At 32.2% G+C, this 22,067-nt stretch overlaps 1 protein-coding gene across 1 annotated transcript in view; it reads right to left on the bottom strand.

The window, feature by feature from the left end:
• The window catches only part of LOC129971206 (translation initiation factor eIF-2B subunit epsilon-like), a 55,229-nt gene that overhangs the window by 30,878 nt on the left and 2,284 nt on the right, over nt 1–22,067 (bottom strand). The window contains exons 3-4 of the mRNA XM_056084781.1: nt 20,399–20,584; nt 1,856–2,030 (exon numbers count right to left, since the gene is read on the bottom strand). Coding sequence (XP_055940756.1) covers nt 1,856–2,030; nt 20,399–20,584 — 361 coding nt within the window. The remainder of the gene's footprint in view (nt 1–1,855; nt 2,031–20,398; nt 20,585–22,067) is intronic.

Genomic DNA, 22,067 nt, shown 5'->3' with positions numbered 1-22,067 from the left:
GTGCATAGATGCCACTTGAGTTCTTTTGTGAATATTTCTATAACTAAATTTCTAATACTAAATAATAATTATAAATAATAAATAATAAAATAAATAATAAATTTCTAATAACTAAATTTCTATAACTAGGAAGAGATTAAAAGAAGACATGTATTTTACAATTCCATACATTATTTTTTCTTCTGACTGACTAATACACATTCATCATATTAAATTCCATATTCAAATTAACTGGGAAGTAGAATTAATCTGAATGCCATTTTCAGAATACTCATATTTAACTTTTTTTTAATTTGAAATGTTTGTAGATAACTAAAAAAATAAAGTACAAATGACACGTTTAATTCAAATCTATAGAATTTTCTTCTATCGGGAAAATAAATCAGCAATCAGAAACCTTCCAGCTATGCTGAGGAATCAAATAAATTTACACAAAATAAGGTATTGAAGAAAAAAAAAAAAATTTTTTTTTTTTTGGTTCTATTCCAAAATATGTGAATTTTTTTTTTTTTTAAATAAATTCTTTACTTCTAAGTACAATTCAAAAAAATCAAGTACATTTGCTTAAAATTCATAGTAATAGAAATTATAGAGAGAAGGATTGAGCTCATTTTTATGGTACAACCCAAGGTCTCACCTACGCACAAAAATGTTGCTCCATGTGGTTCATATGGACAGAAAAATGAATAAATGAATGTACAAAATCAAAGTTTGGTCAAATGAAATGTAATAAATATTGAATTATTTACCTACTGAATTATAATAAATTTTAAAATCAATTAACAGCATTATAATAAGCAATTAAATATCTCAAAAAATGAAAAATTTAAATAATTAATCAGTGATATATTTTGTGTTCTAAAAGTTCTTCTAACATTTGCTATGAGGCTCAGTATTGCTTAGTTATGGTCCCTTTTCAGTGCAAACAATGAAAATCCAAAACATGCAACTCAAAGAGTACCTTTTCTCAAAATATCTAGAACCCTCTGCCAGGTGGCCTGCGAATTTTAAAAACATATATATACACATATTCAGAATAACATTAGACCTTTTCAAACAGCGGGGGAGAGGTATTTTATTTCATATCTTCCAGTGATGTTGGTTGTCCTTCCAAAAATCGCAATCTCTCATAACTTTTTTTTTTGTTTTTGTTGAGTATTATTCAGCTAATTAATCAAACCTTATAAGAAGTTTCCATCGATGATTTGGGCAATACTTTAACCTTCTTCAATAGGTGGGTTAAGGGGTGTACTTGTATGGACATCAATCTTTGTTTTATGAACACAAGACTCTTAACACAAAGGCATAGTTGCAATTATCCTTACTGTTCCATGCAGTTTTCAAATACTTGAAATATAATTCATATTTCCAAATGTTTTTAAAATTAATCGAAACTTGTCCACACTAACTCATTCACATAGACGAACTTAATGTTTAATGCAATGAATCCTTTAGATTTAAAAATAAAGAAAACACTTCTTACAGCACAGCTGGTAGAGGGGGGGGGGGGTATCTATTAAGAAGTTTAATAAAACTGGAGCCACACAATTTAAATTAAACATGAGCATTTAATTCAACATTTAATTTTCCCAACTAAGAATAAGATAAAATTTGAAAATTAGAGAAGTGCTCCAAACTTTTTACCAACTTAATACTTTTGTAAGCAATATTCCTAAAAATCAAAAACTTTTCTTTTGACACAATATTTTTTTATTAAAAAATTTCTAACTATCGTAATTAGCATTATCTCTAATTCATAAACAAGAAATTTAAACAAATTGCAAGTTAAGTGGAAAGGATTAAAAAAAAATCTGCATAATAAAAGAAACATACACATATAAAGCAATTTACTTACCAAAGGTATAAGAGAGGTTTTAACTTTATTGATTCTCTGGTAGTATCTTATTCTATTGGATTTGGATTCTACAGCAACCAAAAAGCAATGCTCTTTACACTTTGTTTTATGTTTTGGCGATGCTTTTCTGTACAACAAGGTAATGGCAGAATTTTTATCAGCTTGCCTACATTTCCTGAAACATAAATGCATTTAGTAAAGTCAGGAACAAAGCCAGTTAATGTAATAACAATAAGAAGTATTAATTCTATTTGCTTAGAATATTATATTTTAGATCTTCTAACAAAAATACAAGCCAAATTCAACCATAAATATATGATTTAGAACAGCTCTAATATGTGATAAATGCCATATACTTAGGATAGAAAGCAGAATAATTTTGAAAACCCTATAATGAGAATACAAAAACAATCACTTTATAAAAAATACACAAGGATTTACAAACTAAGAATCTGTTAAATTTTGAAAAAAAAAAAAAATTTAAAACAGTTTTATGATATAATACTGTTAACATAATACTATTATGTTGAAAGTAACAAACATAATATGGTAGCATTAACAGTACTGTTAACATAATACTATTGTCACTTAAAACTATAGTATAGAACTCAATGACACACACAAGAGGCAGAGCTAAACCAATTTATTAACTGAACTCTGAACTCAAAACACAGTAATTGACAAATCTTCTGCTTTTATACCAGCAGAGAAAGTTCCAGAATACTCTTCTGGAGACAGTAAGAAAAGTCCAGAACACTTGTCTGGTAAACTAAAGAAATGTCCAGTATCTTCTGGAACATGAAATAAAGGAAAACATGAAATCAAGGAATTAAGTATTTACATATACTATTAATCGCATTGTCTCTAGCGGGATTTGAACCCAGGTCTCTTGATCATGAGACCAGTGCCATAACCATTCGGCCATGGAGATTCGACTGTCTTTCTTCAATGCGGCATTGCTCCCTCCTTAGAAGAACAGCGTCTCGATGTTATGACATTTCATTGTGTGCCTCTAGTTCTTCATCGAGTCACAGAGCCAGTATAAGTTGTCGTGTCTTCACGGTGAGTAGTCTCTTGAGAAATGTCTCTTTCCGGAACCTCCATAATTTTATAAGAATGTTGATCGTCTTGTTCTTCTGGGTCATGGTATGGCTTCATGCGTAAAACGTGGACAACTTCCTTCGGTTTCCGCCTTCTAGAATTAGGATCGAAATCGGCTACTTCATAAATGACGTCGGACAACCGCCTCAAAACTTGATAAGGGCCGAAGTACCTCTTGGGGAGCTTCTCGGAAAGCCCTTTTTTACGAACTGGAATAAAAATCCGCACTAAATCCCCTGGTTCGTTTGCCACTATCCGATGTTTGGAGTCATAATGCCGGCGATCTTTCTGCTGAGCCTCGAGAGTTCGTGAACGAGCTAATTGTCTCGATTCTTCTGCCTTATTGATCAGATGACTAACGTAATCGTCTTCCTGGCTGAACTCGTTGGGGCAGAGAGGAAACATCGTATCCAACGGCGTTTCAGCTTCTCGCCCATGTAGTAGGTAGAAAGGCGTAAAACCTGTCGTGTCCTGCTTGGCAGTGTTGTAGGCGAATGTGACGAATGGCAATATCTGGTCCAAGTTCTTCTGTCGACATCAACATACACAGAAAGCATATCTGCTAGCGTTTTGTTGAATCGCTCTGTGAGGCCATTTGTTTGCGGATGATAGGCTGTAGTCATTCGATGAGTGATATTGCACAGTCTATTAATATCGGACACCAGCTTGGAAAGGAATACTTGACCACGGTCTGTAATGATAACTCGTGGAGCTCCATGTTTCAAGATTATGTCCTCTAATAGGAATTGGGCTATTTGTGTAGCTTCCGCCGTCGGTAAAGCTCTGGTGACTGCGTACCGTGTCAAATAATCGGTGCATACTAAAATCCATTTGTTGCCGTCGTCAGATTTTGGAAATCGTCCTAGAAAGTCGATTCCGATGCGATGGAAAGGAGCAGCAGCTGGTGGAATAGGCACCAGACGACCTGGTGGCTTCTGAGGAATAGATTTTCTCCTTTGACATTCTCGGCAGTGCATCACATATCTTCGAACATTTCTGTACAAACCTGGCCAATGAAATCGCTTTCTTATTCTGTCATACGTCCTGGTGAATCCTAGATCGTCATGGAGAGATTCTAGAATACTGAGCCGTAAATGCTTCGGGATCACTGGTAGGAATTTCCTTCCGGACGGATCAAAATTCTTCTTGTAGAGGACTCCTTCGACTAATTCAAACTTTCCCAGCCTACTTGTTTTGGTACTTTGTTGGTAATCAGTCGTGGGATCATTATGAAAAGTGCCGTTAGATAGCAGATGAATTCAGATGCCATTGAGCTCACGATACAAGTGTATTTATATAGACGAAAAGACGATGGAAAGAGGTAGACGGAGATGGCTATAGAGAACGTGTACCAAACAGACCCTAATGTTCATTTTTAAGTTTTCTTTTGGATCTTATTATGTTTTATTCAAGACGAATAAACAAAGTTGTTTCGAAAACCTGTTCTCTGTTATTTCTCCAACAAGAAAGGTTATGGGCCCCAGCAAGCTATTAAGCAACTCTGGATTGTAAACCAACGAAAAAAGTTAGAAATTATTTTTCAAGTTTTTGGACTTGCATACAATATGATAAAAGAAAACGAAATGACCATCGTGTCCTTGCCAAAGCTTGGTGACTTCAATTACAACAGCTGGAAAAGTGACATGAAAGTTCTACTTGTGGAAAAAGGTTGCTGGGAATTTATTATTGGAACAGCAAAGCCATGTCCAGATGATGTGTCTGATAGAGATAAACAGGTATACGAGCTAAGGAAACAAAGGGCGTATACTACTATCTACATGGGTGTCGAAAGAAAGTATCAAACCCTAATCTCCGACACTGAAGATGGAAAAATAGCATGGGAGACATTAAAAGAAAATTTTGAACCCATCTCCAGAGCCCGCCTAGCAAGTCTAAAAGATGAATTTTTCAGCAGCAGATTCGATCCTACCCAAGAAACAATAGGCATCTACTGTAAGAAGACAATGGAAAGAAATCTGAAGATACAAGAAGCAGGTTTCAGGATGCCCGATATTTTGGTATGTTTCCAATTAATTCGGTTTCTACCTCCTGAACACGACAACTTAGTGCAGATACTCTACAGGTTGAAAGATGCAGAATTCACTATTGGCGAAGTTACGAAACAACTAATTACAGAATCTGGAAGGATCGAACTGAAGATGAAAGATGAAAACGACTACCAATCTGCTGCTAATGCATACGCTTCAAGGGTTAAGAAGTCTGAAAATAATCAACAGAAGTACAAGAATACGGAGACAATGCAGAGATCCTACAGCAGTGGAAACATGATGGACCCTGGTATACGAAGAAAGGTCGGAAGCTCAAGTTATCAGCGTTCCTTGTTTTGTAAGAATTGTAATAGAAAAGGTCACTCCGAAGACAGATGTTATAAGAAAAAGGATGCACCGCATGACAAGTCATTCTACTGTAACTCCAATGGTCTAGCCAAAGATGGATTCGAATCTTCAACGACTACCAGAGAGAAACCGGCCGAGTTCCTCGTGGATACTGCAGCTACAAGTCACATATGTAATAAAATGGACTGGTTTGTAAATTTCAAGCATATTAGTCCAACCGAAGTCCTCGTTGGGGAAAATGACTGTAATGCAAAAGCTGTTGGGATTGGAGACATCTACTTCACTATATTGGACGTTAAGGGTAAAGTAGAAATTAAATTGAAAAATGTATTGTATGTACCTAATATGAGAAGAAATTTAATATGTGGAGCCCAAATTGAAATGGCTGGAAATTTTATAGAATGGGGCCGTGGTAAAATGATTGTATACGATTCACGTAATGAATATTTTTTTACGGTAAATAGAATAGACAAATTGTATATTGTATATAGTTATCCAACTAAATGTAAAGCATTTAATAAGAATATTGCTTTAGCTACAAACCTAAAGTTAAAGGATATCCATCGAAGATTTTGTCATGTTAATATTCCTTTAATTCAGAGTATGCATAGAAATAATTCTGTCAAAGGTATTGAAATTTTAAATAATTCTAAAGTTGATAATTGTAGTAGCTGTAAAATAGCTAAATCAACTAGATCTTCTTTAAGGAAAAATTATAAATATTTTCGAACTACTAAAAAGTGTTTAGATAGAGTTCAGTGTGATTTATGGGGTCCCGCCCCAGTGACTTCGTTGGGAGGAAATAAATATTTTCTATCTTTCATAGATGATTATTCACGAAAAGTAGATGTGTATATAATAAAAAGTAAAGTTGAAGTTTTTGAATGCTTTAAGAAATATCTAGCAAAGGTAGAAAGGGAATTAAATTCTAAACTTAAATGTGTAAGAACCGACAATGGTCTTGAATTTTGTCATAAAGAGTTTCAGGATTTCTTAAGTAAATTGGGGATTAAAATGGAAAGAACCAGTATTTACACGCCAGAGCAAAATGGGATTACTGAAACATTTAATCGAACAGCAATGGATGGTGTTAGAGCAATGCTGCATGATAGTGGTTTAAGGCCGAAATTTTGGAATGAAGCTCTTTTGGCATTCGTACATATTCGAAATAGATGTGAAAATAAGTTAACAATGCATCAAACTCCAATTGAAATATGGTCTGGTTTCAAACCGTCAGTAAAGCATTTCAGAATTTTCGGATCCTTGGCCTACGTGCATGTTCCTTAAATAAAAAGAAACAAACTCCAAGCGAGAGCTGAACTTGGCATTTTAGTTGGATATGCATTGCGGACTAGAGGTTACCGGATATTTTTACCGAAAGAGAAGAAAGTTATTGAGACGATTCATGTATTTATTGATGAAAGTAAAAACGGTGTAGAATCTTTATTTGGAAAAAATAAATCGTATGAGTATGTGAGATATAACTTGAATTCTGTAAATGAGGTAGATGATAATTCAGTTGAGATTAAAAAGTCACATAAATTAAGTAGTCTTAATATAGAAGACTGGGAAAGAAAGGAATGTCCTAGATCTAAAAGTATGCGTATAGATGTGTATTATTACCCTCCTTCTAGTAAAATAAGACTTCGTTCCTTAAATGATGTTAGAAAATATTGTAAGAAATTTAATATAGCATTTGAACCCAAAAAATTTTCATTTAAAGCAATGACTAAACATCCTGTTATTAATCAAAGTTCAAATAGTGGTTCGAGAAGTGAGGAAAGTTCAAACTCGGACGAGATCAAAGAACTTTTAGATTTTGAATGTTATAACTTGGATTTACCTAAAACTTTTAACGATACTCTAAAAAGTAAGGATAAAGAAAAATGGGATTTGGCAATGAAGGAAGAAATTGAAATGATAGAAAAACGAAATGTCTGGGAATTAGTAGATTCACCTCGTGATAAGACGATAATAGGGAGTAAATGGGTTTATAATATTAAACATGACGAGAATAACAAACCCAGGAAATATAAAGCTAGACTCGTAGCATTAGGTTTTAAACAAAAAGCTGGAATCTATTATAATGAAACCTTTTCTCCGGTTGTAAATTTTTCAATTGTGAAATTATTGTTTATCTTATTGGTATGTTTGTTGAAATGGTATCATGTACAAGTTGATGTAAAGTCTGCATTTTTGTATGGAAAATTAAATGAATTAGTTTATTTAAAGCAGCCTCCAGGACATATAGTGAAAGGACAAGAAGACAAAGTTTACTTGCTACACAAGTCTCTATATGGCTTGCATCAAAGTAGCAGATATTGGAATGATGAACTAAACGGTATTCTTCATTATTTAAATTTTAAAAAATTATTGTGGTCAAATTGTGTGTATCGATATAACGATGTCATTTTAATTGTATATGTAGATGATATTATTGTATTTGGAAAATGTATAAGCAAGATTAACAAAGCTATAGCCCTAATTAAAAATAAATTAGACTTAACTGAACTAGGTCCAGTAAAGTTTTTATTGGGAGTTAATTTTGAAATGAATAATAATTCATTATTTATACATTAAAAAACATACATAGAGAAGTTAATGTCAAAATTTAAAGATTTTCCAAAATCTTGCGTTAATTTGCCTATAAAACTAGGTATTAAACTTCCGGATAAAATTGAAGAAAAAGATATTGAAGAAAATGAATTGATGAAAAAGTTTCCTTACAGGTCCTTAATTGGTTGTTTATCTTTTTTGGCTGATAGGACAAGACCTGATATTAGTTTTTCAGTAAATTTGATGTCACAATTCTCCAACGGTTATACTTTCGGACATTGGAGAATTATAGCTGATATAATGAATTATGTATTTAGAACAAAAGATTATAAAATTAATCTTTCAAATGCTAAAAATACAAGGTTAACTTGTTATACGGATGCTAATTGAGGCTGCAGCTTGACAAACCGTTATTCCACTCGTGGATATTTAATGCAATTTGCAGATGTAATATAGTTGGCGTTCAAGTAAGCAAAAGTGCATTGCACTAAGCTCAATGGAATCTGAGTTCATCTGAGTGTGAAAGTGCTAAAGAAATAGTTTGGTTTTCGCGAGTAATTAATGAACTTCAAGTTTTACCTAATAAAATTGTGCCTAGAATATATTGTGATAACCAGACACCAATTTATTTTTCCAAAAATAATTGTGAAAATTTTAAAATTAAGCATATAGATATACGATATATACGATTCATTAGAAGTTTCATTGAGGAAAATTTAATTGATTTATGTTATGTTGAATCGAAACGAAATCTTTCAGATTTCTTAACAAAACCATTGTTAATAAATAAATTTAAAGAAATTATAAAACTCCTATTTTTCAAGGGAGTAACTCACACGACTGTGGGGCCGTATGTTGGTAATCAGTCGTGGGATCATTATGAAAAGTGCCGTAAGGTAGCAGATGAATTCAGATGCCATTGAGCTCACGATACAAGTGTATTTATATAGACGAAAAGACGATGGAAAGAGGTAGACGGAGATGGCTATAGAGAACGTATACCAAACAGGCCCTAATGTTCATTTTTAAGTTTTCTTTTGGATCTTATTATGTTTTATTCATGACGAATAAACAAAGTTGTTTCGAAAACCTGTTCTCTGTTATTTCTCCAACAATTATTTTGGCCACTACCGGATCTTTCATCTGTTCTTCCGAGAGATTAGTGAATGAAGTGGCACCTATGGAATCCCCATACCATGAAGCACCGACTTTTAATGGGTTTCTGGATAGACTATCAGCATCTTTGTGTTTCCTTCCACTTTTGTACACCACTGACACGTCGTATTCTTGGAGTCGCAGCTCCCATCTAGCGAGTCTTCCAGAGGGATCCTTCAGTCCTGCCAGCCAACACAGGGAATGATGGTCAGTGACGATCTTGAAAGCCTTTCCAAAGAGATATGGCCGAAACTTAGTTATAGCCCATATGGCCGCAAGACATTCTCTTTCAGTTGTGGAATAGTTTTTCTCAGCCTTCGTCAGAGTCCGCGAGGCATAAGCTATTACTTTTTTCTTCCCATCTTGGATTTGGACTAATACTGCGCCGATTCCGTATCCACTCGCGTCGGTGTGAAGTTCCGTTGGTGCAGTTTCGTCATAAAGGCCCAAGACAGAATCGGAGGTAAGATATTTCTTCAAAGTATTAAAAGCTTCCACTTGTTCAGGTCCCCAACAGAATTTTTTGTCCCCCTTCAGTAACAACTGTAGAGGTTCGGCTTTATGACAAAAGTCCTTGATAAATCGACGATAGTAAGAGCAAAGTCCCAGAAAGCTTCTGATGTCATGAATATTCCTAGGCACGGGAAAGTCACTCACGGCCTTTTTTTCTGGGTCCGGTCGTACGCCATCACTGGATACTAGGTGATCCAAGACCTTTATCTCCTCTGCTCCAAAGCGACATTTTTTTGGATTAAGGATAAGGCCTGCGTACTGTATACACTGAAGGACGGTATTCGACCTCTGAGGATGTTCATCGAATGTTTCTGAGAACACCACAATGTCATCTAAATAGCAATGGCGCATTTTCCATTTTAAATTTCGCAGAAGATTATCCATCATCCTTTCAAAAGTTGCAGGAGCATTGCATAAGCCAAATGGCATCACTTTAAACTCGTTCAATCCCTCAAGTGTAATAAAAGCCGTTTTCTCACGATCGGCTTCATCGACTTCTATTTGCCAGTAACCGGAGTAGAGATCCATAGACGAAAAATATTTTGCCCCCTTCAGTCAATCCAAGGTGTCGTCAATACGCGATAATGGATACAAGTCTTTCTTGGTAATTTTGTTGGGTCGGCGATAATCAACACAAAAACGCCAGCTTCCATCTTTTTTCCTGACCAAGACGACTGGAGATGACCATGGACTTTCTGATGATTGAATGATGTTTTTCTCTAACATTTTGGTTACCTCCTCACTGATAATGCGGCGTTCGGATGGGGACACTCTGTAAGCTCTCTGACTGATAGGTAAGTGGTCGCCTGTGTTTATTCGGTGTTTAACATTGAGTTGGTTTCCGTTCTTGAACGTCCTTTCTTGATCGAAAATTTCTGAAAACCTCTGGAGTAGATGAAACATTCTTTCTTTTTGGTCGATCCTCAAATCCAGAGCTATCATCGTGGTATAATCGATGACACCCAACTTTGCCTTTGAAGTGGTCGTGGAATAAGGCGATCCTTCATCTATGGTATTTACACAGTCTTCGTGTAAAGGTTCGGCATACCCGATGCACATGCCTTTAGGGAGGATCTGAGGTTCTTCTTGTCCATTGACAACCCATACTTTGGCCTTTCCATTAAGGAGCGTAACTATAGTAGACGGAATAGCAACTTCCTTGTTCAAGAGGAGCATCCTATTTTCCTCTACTAGTACGTCGATAGCTCGAAGATTCTTACGGCCTAAGACAGTAATCTTTCTGATAGAACGAGCAGGTACTGTATAGTCTTCTATCGTGAATAAACAGCTGGAGTCTGGAGTTTGGGATTCCCGAAGGACGTCTTGAAACAAGAGCTCCGAACGGCAACAATCTATAACAGCTTGAGAAGCGCCCAAAAAGTCCCAACCAAGGATGATATCGTGACTGCACTGCGTCAAAACAATAAATTCAAAAGCCTGAAGTCTGCCACTGATTTCGAGACGAAGCGTACATTTTCCCACTGGTCCCACGTAATTTCCATCGGCGACTTTTAAAAGAACATTGTTAGTTGTTGGAAACATAACTTTCTTCAGTAGGCGACGATACTTCTCCGAGATAACAGAAAATGAGGCTCCACAGTCCACAAGGGCAGATACTGGCTAATTGTCGACGATTACTTCAATATTGTTCCCAGACATCATCGGAGGATTTTTGTCACTAGCGGCCTTACCCCCAAGACAGGTCGCACCGCTTAGCTTTCTTCATTTCTCCGGCTAGGAGATTGACTGGATCTTCTATATGGCGACGGAGATCTGTAGCGGCGTGTCGGCGATCGTCCTCGTGATGGGCTGGGCGACAAACTTCGGACTGCTGGTCAGCTGTACTAGTCAGCATAGCGTACCTCATTCGACGTCTGACGGCCGAAATCTCTCCTATTAGCCCGATATGCCTCAAAAACAGCTTTGCGACCTCGGCAGTATCGAACTACATGGCCAGGCCGGCCACAATGGAAACAGACGGGTCCTCTATCAGGAGTGCGCCAGACATCTGTCTTCCTCTATGGTTGCTGTGCTACGGGCGTAGGTCGTCTGGCAACGTCAGCATAGGAAGGTCGGCGTCTTGGTTTGACCTTTGTCCACTCTGGTGCTGTCTGTGACAAAGGAGCCAAAGCATTTTCTACTTCCTCTCGAACAATGGCTTCAATGCCTTGGTCTTGGAGTTTGGGATCAACTACTGGAGATATGAGGCGCTGGACCTCCTCTAGCACTATTTGACGTATTAGTAATGCCAGATCCAGTTTTTCGTCAGTTGCAGCCATTGGTACGACATTTGGAAGCCTTTCAAATTTCCTACTCCGGATTCTCTTTTGCTGCATCTCTTCGATCTTTCTACATCATTTAATAAAGTCCTCTGTAGTGGTTATTTCTTTCGTCAGTAGTGCCTGGTAAACATCTTCGGCGACTCCTTGCATAAGATGAGACACTTTCTCTTCTTCTGACATATCTGGTTTGACTTCATGGCATAACCCTAACACGCTTTGAATGTACGACTGCGTGCTTTCGCCAGATTTTTGAGCTCTACTCTTAAGATCCTCTTCTACCTTCTTTACATAGTGATGTGTTTCTCCAAATGCCTCTTTTAGCATTGATTTGAAAATATCCCAGGAAGTCAATTTCTCTTCATTATTTTCGAACCATTGCTTTGCTGTGCCATACAGGAAAAAGAACACATTTGCTAGACAAGTCATGTCATCCCATCTGTTGAATTTTGATACTCTGTCATATTCCTTCAGCCATTTGCTTGGGTCTTGTTCAACGTCTCCTTTAAATACAGATGGATTTCTGTATTGTGGCTGTGCAGATGTCAGGATGGCAGGTTTAGTTTCCTGTTCTGCAGGCATTTTCCTTGTCCTTCTGGGTGGTGGGAAATAAAGTCCAAATTCTGGTTCAAGGCCTTTAAGGCGATCGCTTCTTCGTAAATTCGTTTCCACGCTGACTGGAATCGTACCCGGCGCCTCCACCAAAGAATGTCACGTAGAACTATAGTATAGAACTCAATGACACACGCAAGAGGTAGAGCTAAACCAATTTATTAACTGAACTCTGAACTCAAAACACAGTAATTGACAAATCTTCTGCTTTTATACCAGCAGAGAAAGTTCCAGAATACTCTTCTGGAGACAGTAAGAAAAGTCCAGAACACTTGTCTGGTAAACTAAAGAAATGTCCAGTATCTTCTGGAACATGAAATAAAGGAAAACATGAAATCAAGGAATTAAGTATTTACATATACTATTAATCGCATTGTCTCTAGCGGGATTCGAACCCAGGTCTCTTGATCATGAGACCAGTGCCATGACCATTCGGCCATGGAGATTCGACTGTCTTTCTTCAATGCGGCACTATTATGTTATCTAAAAAATAGAAACAACTGCCAAAAATATATAATTCGAACAACAAAAAAATGTAAAAATATATGGGAAAATTTACACATACCAATTATGGTTCTTAGAAAATAAGTAAAATGATCATAAAAATTTTATCACATTTTTATAAGCCTTAGTGCCTTTTCGCTCATATGTCGTACCAATGCATATGTAGCATTAGTTACTCAAGCTATAATCAGATTATACAAAATAAGTTGAGGTAAATTCTTCCAAATTGAATAGGTACCAAATTAAGGTAGAATAAATAAGCACGTCTTTTCATCTGATATATGCTCTTTCAAGAAGAGTAATTAGATATGTCATATTAGCCCTCCTTATGGCTAAACCATTTCCAATAGCATTACAAAAAATGTGTACATAAAACACTGTAATATTCTGGTAATACAGTGGTATATTGATACTTCCCTTTTCAAAAAATGAAAAGTTATGCATGTCCTTTTAAAATAATTCCTGTCCAGACTATTGCTTTAGTTTATATTGATCAACTTTTGGATGATACTAATGGAAGAACAGATAGTTCCAGATTAATGCATAATATACTAGAGCATTAAGTGTGTGATGATAAACAAAATCTATTTCCTAATGGAAAAAATGCATTTCACCATTATTGTCCAGTCCAGCTGACATGGTTACAATACCACTCATATTTCTTCTTTTAGTTAGAAATATTCAATGAATTATATCTAACTTGACTAATGGACAAAAAGAACCAATATGGTTTAATCTTTAGACCTGACATGATGTTTGCCTATATTATTTGTAGCATTTGGGCAGTAGGTTCCATTAGTCTATAATTTCCGTACAGTGATTCTCAAAGATAAATTTTGTCTTCAAAATCTTTTCCACAACAGTGCAGTAATAAATTTGGCAATTCTATGCTCATAAGCGACATCTCTAATTGAACATCTTTTCTAATTAACCCATAATATTTCCATAGGTTAAAAAATATACCTGTTTTTTTTATTTGCATTATTTGCTATATCAAGATAAACATTGTTAAATAAGATTTTATATTGCATTCACACTTTTATTAAACTCTCATAGTTCAATTCTAAAAAATTCAGACAAACATGTATCAGTTTTCAAAATTTAAATAAATGCTCATCTAATAATCTGGTGAATTGAGTTATATTAACATAACCATTATGAATTCTTAAAAATATTTTATTGGTTCTCAGTAATTATTAATTTATGTATTCTAGCATTAGAAAAATTTCTCTATTATATAAAAAGTATATATAAGTGGGAATACAAGATGTTTTATATTAATGTTTAATTAGGTAACTCACTAACACTTTTTCAAATAGTCCTGCTTCACCCAATATTGGCCCTACTTGTATCACTTTGATGGATCAAAACATATGTTTATTCATTAAAAAAAATCAGTAAAACCTATTTCTTATACCTGGTAATTAAATCAGCTTATTCTGATCACTCATATTTTATTTTTCGCATGTGAAATTCAGCATTTTATTTTTTATTTATGAACAACAGTGGAATATTTAATAAAAAAAAACATAACATTTCAATTCCTGCAAAAGTAGACCTTTCAAGAGAAATTTTATATCTTCAACCAGAAATCCTAAAACATGTTTCTATCAAGTTAAATGAAATAAATGCAAAAATAAGATGAAATTTTCTTATAAAATGGATAGAAATTAATTATATAATTAGAGCTATTGCTTTATAATCTACCCATAGAAAGGGGAAGGGTATAAAAAAACAGCATAAGAGAAAGCCAAATAATATAATCTATAGTTATAAAAGCAAGAGTTTATGTATAGACGATGATCAGACAAATCTATCATATCTACAATCATCAAATTTGGCACTCAGTTAGGTGCACTGGTGACTCAAAACACTTTGAAGCCCGAATTTTAAAACTGAATTTTTATTTAATTTTTTTGTGTTGTTTTGGGTGATTTTTCACATATATTTCCTCGTAGCAGGACTTCTATTGAACATAGCAGAAAAAAAATTTTGCACTGACAAAAAAGGCAAACAATTGTCATTCTAAAAATTTTGCTTTGGGCCTCTGACATAATATACTGAATTTTAAAAAATTTCTAAAAACTGTCTATTTTTCAAAAAAATATGAAAAATTGAAAAACCAAAATTACTGCATTTGATATTCTATTTTCATTAATATTTGATATATTTATAGGTGATTATTTGAATAATTATCTTTAATCTAAAACAAAATGCCTTTATTGATTAACGTTTAATTGTTTTTTCAGATTTCAAAGATTCTTTTCGCTCATATGATCAGTAAAGAACAGAAACTTTCTCGTAATAAAGTTTTGACTCTTCATTGATTTAGAATGTTGTCAATAGCAAGAATCATGAAAATTTGTGCATAAAAAATGCTGAAAACAAATTTTTACTGAATTTTTTAACTCTCATTCGGCAGTAGCTTAATTATATAAAATACATGATTAGATTCACAAAAAACTGGGACTTTTGGGTTGTTGTTGAGGAAAAAATGAATTTAAATAATCCAGTTTTAATTGTAAATTGAAAACTAAAAAGATTAATATGTTATTTATGACATTTAGCTTCAACAAAAGATATGTTCACTGGAATTTTCTTAATACTAACCAAATTGCAACACAACAGAATTATTAGACATTAGTTCTCCAAATGGCAAGATACATTTTATACCATGTATACCTCTGACAAGAAGGACAGTAGAATATAAATAACATATCTGACAGTCATAAGCACAGATATTAAATGGTGAATTTTTGAATCAATATAATTGTTGTTGAGGTCAGTCAATGTTTCTTCACCTAGGAAATATAAAATGAAGGTGTTTGTTTTTTCCCCCATTTTTCTAGAAAATGGAGAGTGGTGATAGGCAGGTGATCACTAATGACACATCTAAAGTGATCACTACTCCTAAAGTTTTAATTCACAGTCTAATAGCCCTCATTCAACTTATTAATTTAAAAAAAGTTACAAGGTTTCTCTCACAGGATGAGTAGTGAGAAATTGTTGCAAAAATTAAGCACTTTTAATTTTTAAGCCCCTTTTTACATCATACATTCATAAGCCTGCATATTTTCTAAGCCTAAAATATTTTTTGTTTTATAATAATGAAAAATTTTTAATTTAAATGTGTATTTTTTAAATTTTAATATTTATTTCTGCCGCACTGCAGAAGTAGAATGTCTTCTATAGAAAAACAAATTTTTTGTTTAGACAAAAATATAAAAATAAAAAAGTAATCATTACCAAAAAAATTAAGTTAACTTTTATAAGATTAATAATAAAAATCTTGTATCTTTATCAACACTTTTTAAAATAAAAAATATCTAATTTAGATGGATATATCATTTCTGAAAATGTTAACACTGATGTAGAAACATATGAATTACTAAAAATCTGATCAAAAAGCATAAGATCCAAAATTTTACATTTGATTCTTATATGTGTAGCAACAAATAAATTCTAGCATGGTTGGGATGGAAAGCATAAATTTTCTCTTAGACTAAATCACGATATTTAGCAATTTAGAAACTTTATCTGCAAATTTATAAAGCAAAAAGCTCAAGCATTCCAGGATGGATACCATCATAAGATTGGCAAAATTAATGACAGATCAATGTCATATTCTAATTCAGTTTTTTTTTAGACCAAATTTATTTAACAGAAAACAATAATAGTGTTTAAAATTGTTCAGACTATATAAAAATTAATTTAGTAAAGGTCTCTTTGGAACATTTCACATATCAAAAACTTAATTTAAAAACCTGCTTTTTAATCTATATACAAAAATACATTTAAAAATAAACTTCTTATTTTAGCTTTTAAAAAATTACAAAAGAATGTGATTATATATTTTATGAAGAAATGAAAATGTTTACATAAGTAACAGAGGCAAATTCATGAAGTTGTAAAGCAAAAATAAAAAATGATAATTAATGCATTTTTTAAAGTATTTTTTGGAGCTAGCACAAAATAATATATCCCATTGTCTCAAAATTTAACAACACTCCACAAGCTCAGAATCTTATTCAGTGAACTGCTTTAAAATTTTAAATTTTAAATTAAAGCAAAGAAAGGATTTTTTTATCACAACAGTAACACATTTAATGTGACTCATTGATGAAGCCATAGTATAGTTTTAAATATCATTACAATAAAAATCATTATAAATTATGTTTAAAATTTATTTTAAAAAAATTACTAAGATTTTTTTTAAAATGCATTCATTTAAACAAAATCAGTACCATTGGAAAGTCACCTTTTTAAACTTTTAAATGGTGTAAAAAATAACTTTTGCATGATAATAAGCTTTGATGTTATGGCAGAAAGATGTTAAAATGCTGTTTTTATTTAATTAAACTTCTAATTAAATCTTCTTTCTCCATTCTCAGTAGGCCTTAAATAACCAAAAAGAAGCTTTCTGCCAAATTCCATGATCCTAACTTCAAAGGTTTGTGCTGTCAATCAGGACAGGCTTTTAGATGTATGAAAAGATTTTTTCAATGAGAGACACACAAAATGTTTATAAGAGTTTCAAAAACAGAAAAAGCAAAAATCGTAATAAAAATGATAGAATCTGAGCCCTAATAAATAAAAGTTTTGAAAAATCTAATCTCCCCCCCCCCCCTTTCTTGTTTAAAAATTTTAAATACCAGATCTAAAAGGGTTATATATATATATATAACCCTTATATATAAACCCTTTAAAAGGGTTTATATATAAGGGTTATAAACAATTTAAAGGGTTATATATATATATATATATATATATATATATATATATATATATATATATATATATATATACATAAATTAAAATTTTTCGGCATTGATCCAGGAAATAAAAATTTTGAAATGGATGGAGACATTAAAAAGAAAACATGATAACTAAAAACACCTATGGCTTCAAGCTAAAATTTCATCATACGAGATTTTATACAATCGACTACTGTAATTACAGTAGTGAATTGTAATTATCACAGCAATTAATTAAATTCAGTATAGTATGATAAAACGTCATTAAATAATCTGTTCAAGAGATCACTCACAAACAATATATTGATAAGAATTGTTTTTAGAGCAGCTTCCCTCATATTTGATACATCTCTTTGGTGCACCAAATTCATGCTGTTGAATTCTTATTTTCTATTGAACAGATCAAACTGTATATATTTCGTTAACGCATAAAAAGTTGAAACATACATTTATCAAGCATAACCAAGACAAATTCTGAACCATCTTTTAATTCTAATGAAGATAAAACTTTTTTCGAGAAAAAAGAAGTATGATATAGAATGTATTTTGTACTATCCTTTCCAAATAACTTCCCAGTATTACAATAAAAAATATAGCATATTGTTAAAATGGGAAAAAAGCATTAAGTGTTATCTTAATACATGTGGGTGGGCACCCCTCAAAATTTTCCTTTGCACTTCTTGAGAAAATTAAGCAGTCTTTATGAACCTTTTTCTAAAATTATGTACTTTTAAGATTTAAAAATGGTTTTCAAATTTATGCATTTTAAGCATCTTTCATGGTGTTCCTTTTATTTGTCTCACTTTTATTTGGAAACTGCCTTTGGCAACCACCTGTTTACCCATCATTTTAATTGTATCAATTCACTAGTGGTAAACAATTTTGATGAATTACATCTAATTACAGTGAAGGAAAATACTATCTTAAATCATAGTTATACAATAAACACAAAGTATTCTGATCAGTTATCTGTACTTCAAAACAGGAGAAAATAATTAGTGATTAGTATAGTTTTTGAGTTTGGAAGTGCTGTCATTTGTTTTGTGACATCTTTCAAAAATGGAGAGTTGTTTAGATCACTAATAACATTTTAAAACCATTCTGTTGATTACATATTACATTTCCCTAATATCCTGTCTCTATCTTTAAAAATCCAATTATATCACAGTAATATTATAGCATGAAACAGCAAAACAACATCAATGTATAAAAATGAGGGCAATTTAAAAAATTTTTCACCAGCGATTGATTTTGCAGCTAATAGATAAATATAGCAAAATTTCAACAATTTTTATGAAAAGTATGCATTATTCTGAAATCTATATAAAATGGAGAAAAAAAATCTGAATCTTCATATCTTAATCTTTAATAATTACAAAAAAAAATTAGGATGAAATATGATAGCCTTAAAAAAACATGTGTCGAGAACAAAATGAATTTATTTACACAAGTTCGTGCAATAATATTTACTTTCCAACATGATCACATGAAGATTCAGGGTACTTGTCAAATCAGCAGAACAGGTTTTTATACCTTCTTTGAGGAAAGTTGTCAGTGAAGCAAAATTTCCCTTAATGCTCCTTTGAAGCTCTTTAGTAATCTGAAAGTTTTCTGATATTTCTTTTAATGAATTAAAGGCAGGAACATCTACATTTAAAGATGCATTTTGTTATCCTTACTCCCTGGAATTCTAGCATCCTCCATTTCTTCCAAGTCCCTTGATAAATCATTGAAAAAGATTTTCAGTTGTGAAAATGTTGTATCCTTGTGCCCTTTGATGTAGAATGTGGCTTAGAGAGGAATGATTTTACTTTGAATAGAAGAACTGGCTAGAATACCAAAATAATAACTCCAGACTATTTAGGAACTTCAGAATATGTTTAGGCCTATTTTACATTATTGCTGGCAATTTCTTTGAAAAAGGTATAGAAAACCTGACTCACAAGAGCTAATGATTGCATCTTCATGGTGGTTATGCAAGAAATAACTATGATAGTGCATAATTTTTATAATGAATTCATTTTGCTCTTTAAGTTTGCCTCATTTTTTTCACAGCTCTCTGAGGTCATAAAAAAGCCCTCATATTATTAACTTAAATGAAATTGAATTTCACATCAACAATGAAATATATTGTTATTAAGTAAAATTAAAATTTTAAAAAAATAATTAAAAATAAAAATACATACTCCAAAAAAATAATAAAATCAAGTTTAAAGTTTAAGTAAAGTAATTATTTTGGTATAGCAATACAGTTGCAAATTATCACTGGAAAGTACCAAAATTTAGCTAAAATTAATAAAGTCTAATTAAAAAATTTTAAAAAATGTTTTGAGGTGCAAAATTCCACTTTTCAAAAGATATATGCATCATGTTTGGTAATTAAAGATCTAATGTTCAGGCCTTAAGTGTATCAACACACACACATACATATGTACACATAGACAAATATACATTCATCTATAGTATTAGTAGAGATATACAAATTAACAAAACCTTTTAATATGGTAAAAGAAAATTTCACATATATATTTAAGAAACAATAACATTAAATATGGTTTGCCTACTTTGAAAATAGCTATCAGGAAAAGTACTTTAAAAAAAAACACTTGGTGAGTTAAACATGTGTAATTTACTATTTAAACTTGATCAAATTTGACTCATTTTCTTTCAGTTAATATTTAAAAAGATCTTTCTCACTCAACAAAAACCTACCTGTGGTCTTCTAAAATATCATTCAGAGGAAAAGTTGTGATGATTGCACCATTAAGGAGGATAAAATCTGATCGAATGAGTGCTTTTGCATCAAGAGCTCTCATAATGTCTCCCATGGAAAGAAAGCCAGAATCGCTAATAACAGTCACAGACATTGGAGAATCTTTATCAGACCAATGAGAAGAACTGAAAAGAACAGTATTTCATAACTGAAACATAATTAATCTTTTATTAACAACACTACAGTCACTTTCCAAAGGATAATAATGAATATAAGTTTTAACTACTAATATTCTTATCTAAATTATTTACACTTAATTTTAGTTCATAAACTTAAAATATAATTCAAAGATTTTATGATTCAACACAAATTAAATTAACTTCAAACAAACAACTTCAAAGCAATTAACTTCTAATTGCATGTAATCTTACGTAGTACTGAAGCACTTTCTTATTCTTCATGTAAAATGCAAGATAAATTCTAGCAATAAAATAGTGTACATTAACTAATATATTTTCAGTATTTTATGTGAGCACATTAAATAGCACTTTACATGGATTATATATGAATTAGAATTAATGCATATGTTACACCTTGACTTGTGAAAAATCTTGACTAGTGAATAGACATTCTTTAAACTTTTTTATCAAATACCAAGAACCATTATTATAGTTTTGTGACAATTTAATGAATAGCTTTTTTTTTATTTATTGAAAAGTAAGCTTGAATATATAAAAAATATTATTCTGTCTTAGTAAAATCATAGATACCATTCATTGCAGCAACCCAAGATTGGCATTTTTCAATTACTCTACTTCACTAAAAAGAAAAATGTATAAATTTCCAGAATTCTTTTATCTTGATTTCCCTCCCTTTAGAAATTTTCTTCATTCAGTTTTTTTTTCTTCTTTTTTTTTTTCTGCATGTCATGTTATTTTGTACAGGTACTATTTTAATTCAAAACTATACATCAATTGCTTATATGTTTGATTCAAGTGGCAAAAAAGATTTCAAGAATAGCATGAAGAACATTTTATTTAATATCATTACATATTGTGATAAGTAAAAAATTGAGAATTATTTATTCTTTTTGCATATCCAACAAAACTTGCTAGTCAAGTTCTCAGTTTTTCTATTAGCACCATTAAAAAGATACACCGAGATGCAGAAGATGAAATTCATCCAAATTTTGCTTCACCTTTTTAAAAAAAATGTTTTTGAATGTTGCATTATAAGATAAACTATGAATGACTTTTATGTAAAAGAAAGAAAAATCACATTTTTGAGTAAATTGCTTCCAGTTTTGAAAGAAAGATGAAAAAAACGCGAATTTCAAATGGAATAAGGAAACTTTATGCCAAATTCTACATAAAATTGGACATAAATAGAAAAGATGCCAAAATAAATAGAAAGTATTATTTGAATATAAGAATATAATTTTAAACAATTTTTGAGAAGTACAAGAAGATATTTTTCAAAAGATATTTATAATTTATATTGATGAAACTTAAGAAAAAAGAAACGATATTTCATAAGTATTGGCAATTGGGAAATGGAGATGATAAACTCCAAACTGGATATGCTTTGATGATTTGCGTCACATTATTGTGCTGTGTGCAAGGCATTAGATTGAATTTTTGAGTAAAGCAAATTTCATCTAACACCACC

This window comes from Argiope bruennichi, chromosome 6, assembly GCF_947563725.1.
Source record: "Argiope bruennichi chromosome 6, qqArgBrue1.1, whole genome shotgun sequence".
NCBI lineage: Eukaryota > Metazoa > Arthropoda > Arachnida > Araneae > Araneidae > Argiope > Argiope bruennichi.
This window is presented reverse-complemented; position numbering and strand designations above follow the sequence as displayed.